The following is a 10,447-nucleotide window of genomic DNA, read 5'->3' as shown; positions in this document are numbered from 1 at the left end:
GCAGCTCTGCAAAGTATGTTGGAAAATTATTATAATTAAATATAAAACATTTGGTTAATTAGTTTAGCTCTCGTACATCAAGAACTTCCAAATGAGTCTTTTTTTTCAAAATCTATATATTTTATAAAAACTTTAGTTTGGACCTGTATTTTTTTAATTATTCGCCAAATTACCTGCTTTCCGTTGCAGGAAATCGAAAACTATATAGATTTAGCCATGAGTCCGACCCATTTGGAACTCTCTATCTACACAATCTAAGCTAAACAATAATCCATAAAAAAATAGCCTCATCTGATTCTTTATTTTTTCTAATATTGGGGCGAGTCGAGGAATGTACCCAAAAGCTGAAATACCTTTGAAAAAAAAGATATGCTAAAAAAACAAGCTTGAAAATCGATTGTTATCGATTCTATGAAATTAGGAAAAAAGACTTGTTTTGGATCTTGTTTCAGGATTTCAAGACTTCAGTATTTGAAGCTCCTAGGCCTTTTGGTCTCTGAGATCTTGGAGCATCAGACAGGAAGACAGTCAGACAGTCGGACTATGGGACACGGCTCAATTGACTATACTATATATATATATTATTTAAGGTGGGGTGAAATATACCTATGCACAACTGCAATATACGATATATTAAACATATAAATTATTTACTGGGCATGTTGTAAAATAAATCAGTTACATGCTAAAATAAGTTGTAGAATTAAGATTCGAACTCTCTTGTTCCTCTGTAAATTATATTGTATAAGGACGATTCTATGAGCAGGCACATTCTAGGACCTGCATATCGCTCCAGGTTGATATTTTTAGCTTGTCGCTGTGCTCCTCATCCACGTGCAAGATCTCCAGTTCCGTTAGCTTGGAAGGCGCACAGCAGGGTCGCGGAGCACGATTGTGATCCTTTTGCCAGATGAGGCTCTGCAGGAGGGCATGGTGATGGGCGGGATTATGCCTGGGCGGGCAGCGACCCCGGCAGTAGCCGGCATCGAATACTTTTGGCTGAATGATGAATTCGAATCCCTTGATGTCCTTGAAGGCCACATCCAACTGGTGTCGGCAGCAACGTTGATGCGTTTTATAGCAACTATTTGGCCACTTCTTAACCTGATTCCTGTTGTTGTTGTTGTGATGATAGAACTGAGAACTGCTGTGATTATTGGCCAAGCCAAAAGATTGGACTCCCTGCTCACGGTGCGTGCGGCCAATGTGTCCTATAATATTCAAAACCGGCGCCAAATGAAACCGATCATCATCCTCCTCCGCCTTCTCATTCAATAAATGAGATGTGGGCGTGGCAACATCGCTCAGAATGCGAGCACCGAGTAGGATGTTGTATGGCAAAATATTAATAAATGAAATGTATTTATTATTTTAGAATTCCATCAGGCACAACCTGTCGCTGCACCATTGTTTTCGCAATCTCAAACGCGAGGAGAAGGGCAAGGGAGGCTATTGGGAGCTGGGAGTGGATCCCAAGAAATGTGATAGAAAACGCATTCGCAATCGCAAAACGACCCAATCGAAGTTAAACCCAGCTTCGGATTTGTCCAAAAATCAAAGTCCATTGTCAAAATATCAATTCGCCGACAATGCAATAAGATCCCACATGACTCAGGACTCACATACGCCGGATGAGAAGCCCAAAAATTCCCGGCTTGATAGTTCCGACAATAACATGGCCGAGCAGGATATGCAATTGGATTGCCTAACCCTAACGGAGGTGGAGGTTGGCTTGGGGCTGACATTACCAAATGTTCTGAGTCCTCGGGCGCACGATCCTGACGCCACTTTCTTATACCCGGATACATTTGCGGCTACCCTGACCACAAACAACGAAGCCTTTCATCTGCAGCAGCAATACGAGCTGGGCACCATTATAATTAGCACGACGGGCATCCTGGAGGAACCTTCTTGCCTGAATAGCCTCATCAGCAACAAGTTCGGCTGCTCTAATATGGTAAGGATCCTGGATGGGCTTTAAAAAAAAAATTATCAAGCAATTCGAACAATAATTTTAGATCTACACGGAGGATGAGATTCCCACAACAAGTAAGAATGTCATCATTTCGTCGCATAAAATGGATGCCAATAAAGATGCGAATGTGGCATTGATTGCCAGCCCTGAGATGCCCATCCCTGGTAGCTTTACCATCAATTGCGATTACTCAAATTTTCGACCATTTATGGACAGCGTCGATGAGCCCTACGGTTATCTCCAGAGCAGTGAGATAAATCGGAATGAGGACATTTTGGATAACCTGCTCGACGTGTGTGTTAGAGATTATTAATATTGACAATATCGCCAAATTAAAGTGCACGTTAAACTCAAACTAAAGCTAATCCTATAATTTATAATTAATCTTATTACTAAAAGCAATTTACCACAGTTTTCCGGGTCAAGTTTTATTATATGGAAAATGTGGATGGTACCGCGAGTTTATATCAAATGGTAGGTTAAAAAATGTTTGCTTTTTGGAAAAAACAAATCAAAAACAAGTAAGAGGTTCTAGTCGGGAGCTCCCGACTAGGGGATACCATGAACCCTCTTCTTTCAACATCAAATATATATATACAACATCAAATATTCTATTTAAGAAGCTATTCTATTTAAGAAGCTATATGTCAAGTTTGGTGACTCTAGCTCCTATTATTTACCAAAATTGCCCAAAAAACAGGATATCGATATCGACTTTTATCGATTGCTTGGAAACGAAGCAAGTTATCGATTATTGGAAACAAACTCGATCTGCGCGGGAACTAGGAGCATCTACATCTAAAATTTCTCTAGCTCTTATAGGTTCTGAGATCCTTGCGTTCATACATACGGACGGACGGACAGACAGACGGACATGGCTAGATCGACTCGGCTATTGATGCTGATCAAGAATATATATACTTTATGGGGTCGGATATGCTTCCTTCTGCCTGTTACATACATTTGGAATTCGCACAAATACAATATACCCTTATACCCATTTTTAATGGGTTCAGGGTATAAAAAGAACTAAAATAGCATTACAGAAAAAAGTCGCAATTACCATGCTGTTAGAATGCGAAGCAGATGCTCATGAATGTAACACAGAAATTCTTGAGTCATTCGCTAGCTGCCCCATCCAATTGCGCAGTTACATGTAACTTTAGTTTTTTCTTAACCGATCTTTATGAAATTTTCTTCGGTATATCTTTTTGTACCATAGAATATATGTGTATTCTCAAAAAATGTCAATTGCATTGAAATTGTGGCTTAAATTGGTTGGCAATACAAGTTGGGTTTTGAACTTGATTTATAGCTCTAGAGTGGTAGCGAGGATTTGGCGATAGATATAAAATGAAAAATAAGAGGTTACACAAAACTCATTACAAAATTTATTTTCTCTTGTTGATTGACAGAAATATCAGACTTGAAATGCATAAAAAGCATTCGTGTAGCTGTTAAAAACACATGAAACGTAGTTAAATCAAAGTAAAATATGGCTTTAAGTGCATTTTATAGTAATTCATGTATTTTTTTTATGTACATTTATCTTAACACGAATATTTATCGAGTCGAGAATGTCCGACTCGCAGTTAGCCTGAACGCAGCTCTGCAAAGTATGTTGGAAAATTATTATAATTAAATATAAAACATTTGGTTAATTAGTTTAGCTCTCGTACATCAAGAACTTCCAAATGAGTCTTTTTTTTTCAAAATCTATATATTTTATAAAAACTTTAGTTTGGACCTGTATTTTTTTAATTATTCGACAAATTACCTGCTTTCCGTTGCAGGAAATCGAAAACTATATAGATTTAGCCATGAGTCCGACCCATTTGGAACTCTCTATCTACACAATCTAAGCTAAACAATAATCCATAAAAAAATAGCCTCATCTGATTCTTTATTTTTTCTAATATTGGGGCGAGTCGAGGAATGTACCCAAAAGCTGAAATACCTTTGAAAAAAAAGATATGCTAAAAAAACAAGCTTGAAAATCGATTGTTATCGATTCTATGAAATTAGGAAAAAAGACTTGTTTTGGATCTTGTTTCAGGATTTCAAGACTTCAGTATTTGAAGCTCCTAGGCCTTTTGGTCTCTGAGATCTTGGAGCATCAGACAGGAAGACAGTCAGACAGTCGGACTATGGGACACGGCTCAATTGACTATACTATATATATATATTATTTAAGGTGGGGTGAAATATACCTATGCACAACTGCAATATACGATATATTAAACATATAAATTATTTACTGGGCATGTTGTAAAATAAATCAGTTACATGCTAAAATAAGTTGTAGAATTAAGATTCGAACTCTATTGTTCCTCTGTAAATTATATTGTATAAGGACGATTCTATGAGCAGGCACATTCTAGGACCTGCATATCGCTCCAGGTTGATATTTTTAGCTTGTCGCTGTGCTCCTCATCCACGTGCAAGATCTCCAGTTCCGTTAGCTTGGAAGGCGCACAGCAGGGTCGCGGAGCACGATTGTGATCCTTTTGCCAGATGAGGCTCTGCAGGAGGGCATGGTGATGGGCGGGATTATGCCTGGGCGGGCAGCGACCCCGGCAGTAGCCGGCATCGAATACTTTTGGCTGAATGATGAATTCGAATCCCTTGATGTCCTTGAAGGCCACATCCAACTGGTGTCGGCAGCAACGTTGATGCGTTTTATAGCAACTATTTGGCCACTTCTTAACCTGATTCCTGTTGTTGTTGTTGTGATGATAGAACTGAGAACTGCTGTGATTATTGGCCAAGCCAAAAGATTGGACTCCCTGCTCACGGTGCGTGCGGCCAATGTGTCCTATAATATTCAAAACCGGCGCCAAATGAAACCGATCATCATCCTCCTCCGCCTTCTCATTCAATAAATGAGATGTGGGCGTGGCAACATCGCTCAGAATGCGAGCACCGATCCGCCGGCACTTATCGCAGTGAATCTCGATGCCCAGATTCTCGTGGCTCTTGTTTAGCCAGCCCCGCACCGCATCGGTTACATCGAACTCCAGCCACTGACTGCGGGTCTCCTCATTCCGGCTGCCGAAATTCGGATTCTCGAATTCAATTCGACGCGCATCCAATTGACGGCGCTTGTGCATTGGCAGCAGCTGGTAAACCTTCAGGTTTAATATGTGGCTCCGGATTTTGGGCCTGGGTCTGCTTAGACTGGGCGGATGATGCGCCTCGACCGTATCGCAGCTGCCTTTGCTCCTCATCGGATTATGTTTGTTGCTCGTCTCCAATCTGGTTCTGTGCTGGGATTGGGCCGCCAGCGCCGGATTGTAGAGCATCATTAGCCTGACATTTGCCTCGTCCAGTTTCTCGCAATGGAAGTCGGCATTGCTGATGGCCAAAGGAAAATGCAGCTGAATGTTTGTCCCAAACTCATTTCCCCTTTTAAACGTTTTTCTTTCCCTATTCTTCGCAGTGCTCGGTGCACGTCTCTGGCGGATGCGCCTTTGGGTTATGTCGTTAAACCTATTTGTTACAATGCTTAAAATCTGAAGTGTTGTCGCTGGAGGTCCTGAGGAAAGAAAGAGGCTGTCCATGGCGTTCTTCACTCCATGGTTTTTCCTTAAGCGTTCCAAGTATTCCAAGTATTTGCTAGAGTATTCTAATTGGCTTATGTTTGCCTGCAATTAGAATTATTTTTAGAAAATGTTAATCATTTTAAAGATCTGTAAATCAAAATTTTTAGTTCGTCTGCCTGCTGGGTTTATTTCTGTTCGCCTGGTACTTCAGCCGAATTTTTGTTAAAATCTGGCACCCATTTGCTCCTCCGAACGCCCCGTTTGGGTATGCAATGAAATTGTTCATTCATCGAAATTTTAGTCTGCCTGCTGGGCATTTCTGTTCGCCTGGTATTTTTGCCAAATTTTCGTTAAAATCGAAGTCCCTTGGGCAGCAGCAGCTGTTAACAGTGGTATTTTAAGTAGCAGCTGATTAACAGTGAATTAACTTTAAATGCTGCTAATTAACAGTCGACTGTTAATAAACAATTTTTCTTACATTTGTCTGTGCATCTACCTGTTGGGCATTTCTGTACGCCTGGTACTTCAACAGAATTTTTACGCAATGGGGAAATTTTCGATCGTTAATTTTTAACCCTTAATTTAATTGTAGATAAAGTTTTTGAGAGAATTTAACTTGGATTTGGAACTATAGGATCACCAGGACTATGTCTATGGTATGTTAAAGAGGGAGGAGGGAAGGCTGTAGGTTCACCGGGACTCAATCAATAGTATTTTGAAACCCAGGATATTATGGCTTCATTATTTGCTTAATAATGCATTCTTCGCCACAGCTCAGACATTTTGCACGAATAAATGAATGCTTCTTAGAAACTTCAAATGGAAAATTCTCAAGATCTGAAAAATGAACCATATTGAGAAGAGATATTTGAAATATAACATGTTTTTGATGCTTTAAATAGCTGTGTGTCTTAGTATATGAAGTCCTTTCCAGGAATGGTAAGGAGTTTTAAATCGTGAAGTCAATTTTTTCATTTTGTAACTCATATTAAGGTATTGACTGTCATGACATTCTGTTTTTAAGAGATTTATTATTGAAAGATTGCAATTTGTTGTAGCAATTAGTTCTCACCTTTTTCATATCCGGTAATTTTTTTAATCCAAGTCCCTTCATAATTAGTTTGGTAAGTTTTTCTTTGTTAATAATTCTGTTGTACATATGGTGATTCTCTTTGTATTTATCAAAAGCGACTTCTAATTTTTGGCTTTCAGCATCCGGTTTACGTTTAATCTCACGAGCTAGCGCGGTTTTGTCAATCTCACGAGCTTGCTCGTTTTTGGCAATATGAACATTTCGCTTGGTACGGCGGATTAAGGATCCGTTTGCCATCACGGCTGACTTTGGTGCATCTAGGCTTCTATTTAAGCTTTTCTTATCAGAGTTTCGATTATTATCAGATTGACTTAGAATTATTACACTATATCCGCGTAAACGGTGATTAGCTGAATAAATGCGACTCTTGCTTTTGATTTTTAATATACTATTGACTTTATTGTGGTAACTTCTGTTGTCCTCGAGCCTCATTTGGCAATCCTTTTTTGATTTAGCTCCTCGCAGCTGCACATGGCTGGGACCTAGTTGGGCCCGGAATATGTTGTGATCGAGCTCTAGATTGGAATTCGAAATTGGCATCGATATGGGGACCATGACAACATCCTGACCGCTAACTTGTTGTATCAGCGTGTTGCAGGTAAGCAGATATGGCAATAACAACAGTATGACGAAACATAGCTGCGTTAATTTATGCAAAATATAGCTAAAGAATATTGTGGCCAGGCGCTGATTTCTTTCAGCTCTTCTCACTTTAGATGTGCCCGATTTTTTACAGTGTATCGCTTGCGCTGCATCGCAGCTATAGCTTTCATTTTGGCAACAACAACAACAATTATCCCATAAATTGAATACAACGTGCTTTGAATAAAATTCTTTAAAACTCGTATAAGAAACTGCAGTTAGCCCATCTCGCAGCTCGTCATTTCTAAATAGTTTATTTGGTTTGCCGACCCTTTCGGTTCCTATTTGAATATCATTCCAGTTGGAAATACTTTGGAATGTTGCCGCAACGTATTCAGATTCATTACGTATTTTCATTTTTATACCACATGGCCTCAGATCGCAAATAACACAGAAATAACTGGAACTATCGGATGCGTGTTCAAACTTGTCTCGCCCTCTTCAAAATCTCACACCAAGCTTATGCTCATTTCATCACAAACAATATACGGTATACATACATATGTATGTATGTATGTATATTCATCAAGCCCGCAGTCGTGGCTTTCTTTTATTTGTGTGTGCGTACACAACACATATGCACATCCATCACAAATATCATGGGTCTGTGATTTGAAATTTCAATTTGGTAATTAACACAAAATACTGTTTAGTTTTAGTTAAATTTAGCGTAAGTTAAAGATCACAGTTTATAAATAATAACAATAATAATAACATACATATTTCGTACACAGATTCTACAACTTCGTGTTTATTTATTTATGTACATCGAGAGCACGGACAAAAACCTGTTCGTTCAACACTTCATATTCGACTAAAATACCAGAAAGAAAATGCTTACTCAACAGCCGCAATATAAGCAAACTCTTACTTAACATATACACACCCACACAATCTAAATTTAAACAGTGCTCGTCATTTGGATAGGGTCAGTGAAAAATGTTTGCGTGTACAAGTGATAATATCTATTTGACCTTATATTTTGTTTTATGTTGTATTCAGCATAAATTGTGAGACACAAAAACATTTTTAAAGACATTAAAAACTTATGTTAAAATTACATTTCGCAAAATCTGTAAAGTAACATTCCGTTCAAATGTATTCCAACAAAAGAGGTGGATATTAATTTCACCTGTGTTGAAAACCCTTTATTTAATTTATTACGTTATTTTATATGTATTATACATATAAAGTAACTGCAATTTGTGCGGGTCCTATTCATTTAAGTGGAAGTGTATGCGTGTGTTTTTTTTTTTGTTATACCCTACAAATTTATTCTAGGGCATTTCTTTTTAGTGTGTGGCTAACGTCGCCCCACGCATTTTCCAGGAACAGAACCATACTAATGTATGAGTTCTAGGGCTGGTCAAATATCGTGTTTTTTTTATTGTGATACGATGTTTTTCTTTTGGTTGCCAAATAACGCTTGATAAAGACGAGAACTTCTGCTACATTATATTCTCTTTTTCGTTACATTTGTTTGTACATGTATGTATATGTATATTCATTATTGTGTAGGTAATTGCATATGCGTATATATTTTTCTTAATGATTCAAGTTCTAGTGCTTAGCTGCAGCCAACGAGCTGCAGTATTTCATTGATAAAAAGAATCTCGTCTCTGAATGTTAACGTAAACATTCTTTGTGTGAGATAATTAGATGCACACTAACGTATTCTCTTTACACAAACCTGTGTCAGATATTCACATACATACATACATATGTACATATATTGCATACAGTGACTCACGCTTGAATTAACTAGGGCAATAAACAAATCTTAAGGGCGTTGTAAAAATCAGCATGTCTTTAAAAAAAATATACCTGAATTGTATAGTAAATTAAACAAGCTTCTTATATGAAAAAAAAAATCTTAATACAGAAGGAAACAAAAATAAATTGCCATGACTTAGCTTATCTTAACAATTTTTTTATTGCTAACAGAATATCTAATATTTAATACAACTCCCATCTCCTACATCTACAATCACATCTGGCGTCATTTTGATACATTATTCCGCTTTTGAATAATAAGCGTCGAGCGGTTTTTTCCAAATCCCATCGATTCTTAAAAATTTACCCAAGTCAAGTTTAATTTGAGCTGTGATCCACTGTAATGTTAATGCATACGTACGTATGCAAGGAAAATTCCCATTCATTTGTATAAACAGCCAGGGTAGTATTAACTTTTCGGACAAAGCGGCATTTGTACGCATCTTTGTGTACATGGGTAAGTATGCGGGCAACGGGATTTCTGGATTTTTTATGAAAAACATCTTTTGACAGGGGTAAAAAGTAGAGTTCGCGCAGTTTGCGTTTCATACCACACACGCACACACTGCATACATATATTTGAAGTGTTTGCATGGGTGCGTGCTGGAATGAACAACTAAAGATCAGTGTTGTACACATTTAAATTAGTGTAGAGCAGGAAATTTGGATGATGCTTTGCGCAGTCTCATAACACCCATTGTGTATTTAAATTATAGAAATAGTTCAGCTAAGCATTCCAGATAAGAAGCATTAAACTCAAATGAAAAAAAACGTTTATTCTGAAGGGAATTAATTATTAGAGTTTAACTTTATTGGTACGTATATTATATTGAAAACATTTTGAAATTATATTGAAAACTTCTCTGATACCAACGATTTTTTTTCTTGAGCTGACAACCCACCGAAGCCAACATTTCCAAGAGTTAAAGTAACAGTATTTAAAACCAATCACGGGGATACAAATTTCAAAATATGATGAGGTATAAGTGTAAGAGCCAGTGACAGGGGACATGTCCCATTACATAGTGTCTATTTTATGCATATTATTAATTAAGATACACCAAATTAAATAGATTCACCATATGGGTTGTATGCTCTCATTCGAAAACCTATTTTGATAGTTTAAAGTTAAATTTCACAATAAACCGAATATGTTGAAGAACCTAATGAACTTTTATTAAAAATATTACAGTAATACATAATTACATTTACCTATAAATATGTTATCATAAAGTTCGTATGGTATATACACTAATATGACTATATATAACTTATCTTGAATGTATATTATCTGCTAATATATTTTAATGTATGCGTGCATAATATATACAATAAGCAACAAAAGTAAAGGTATGCAAAATATATATCTGTAGAAAAAAATATATTTTAAAAAAATTATATAAGTAAAATAATATAATCCTT

General features: G+C 37.3%; 2 protein-coding genes across 2 annotated transcripts; one reads left to right on the top strand and one right to left on the bottom strand.

The window, feature by feature from the left end:
• Positions 1-1,283: 1,283 nt before the first annotated feature.
• LOC115766798 (forkhead box protein I1c-like) lies at positions 1,284-2,320 on the top strand. The gene is made up of 3 exons (XM_030710822.1): positions 1,284-1,322; positions 1,376-1,957; positions 2,019-2,320. The coding sequence occupies exons 1-3, from the start codon at positions 1,284-1,286 to the stop codon at positions 2,286-2,288; spliced, it is 891 nt and encodes a 296-aa protein (XP_030566682.1). The 3' UTR covers positions 2,289-2,320.
• A 1,048-nt stretch (positions 2,321-3,368) lies between these two features.
• Positions 3,369-8,029, bottom strand: LOC115766753. The gene is made up of 2 exons (XM_030710731.1): positions 6,590-8,029; positions 3,369-5,619 (listed from the first exon to the last, which is right to left on the bottom strand). The coding sequence occupies exons 1-2, from the start codon at positions 7,607-7,609 to the stop codon at positions 4,336-4,338; spliced, it is 2,304 nt and encodes a 767-aa protein (XP_030566591.1). The 5' UTR covers positions 7,610-8,029; the 3' UTR covers positions 3,369-4,335.
• Between the last annotated feature and the right edge of the window lie 2,418 nt (positions 8,030-10,447).

Source organism: Drosophila novamexicana, unplaced genomic scaffold (assembly GCF_003285875.2).
Source record: "Drosophila novamexicana strain 15010-1031.04,08,12 unplaced genomic scaffold, DnovRS2.1 tig00001222-arrow-arrow-pilon, whole genome shotgun sequence".
In the NCBI taxonomy this organism is placed as follows: domain Eukaryota; kingdom Metazoa; phylum Arthropoda; class Insecta; order Diptera; family Drosophilidae; genus Drosophila; species Drosophila novamexicana.
This window is presented reverse-complemented; position numbering and strand designations above follow the sequence as displayed.

Excerpts from the sequence above, each read along its gene's own strand:
- LOC115766798 (XM_030710822.1), top strand. The coding sequence starts at position 1,284 with ATGTGGGCGTGGCAACATCGCTCAGAATGCGAGCACCGA. Across the intron at positions 1,323-1,375 it reads GCTCAGAATGCGAGCACCGA|AATTCCATCAGGCACAACCT; the intron begins GTAGGATGTTGT and ends TTATTATTTTAG. Across the intron at positions 1,958-2,018 it reads AGTTCGGCTGCTCTAATATG|ATCTACACGGAGGATGAGAT; the intron begins GTAAGGATCCTG and ends CAATAATTTTAG.
- LOC115766753 (XM_030710731.1), bottom strand. The coding sequence starts at position 7,609 with ATGAAAATACGTAATGAATCTGAATACGTTGCGGCAACATTCCAAAGT. Across the intron at positions 5,620-6,589 it reads AATTACCGGATATGAAAAAG|GCAAACATAAGCCAATTAGA; the intron begins GTGAGAACTAAT and ends TTCTAATTGCAG.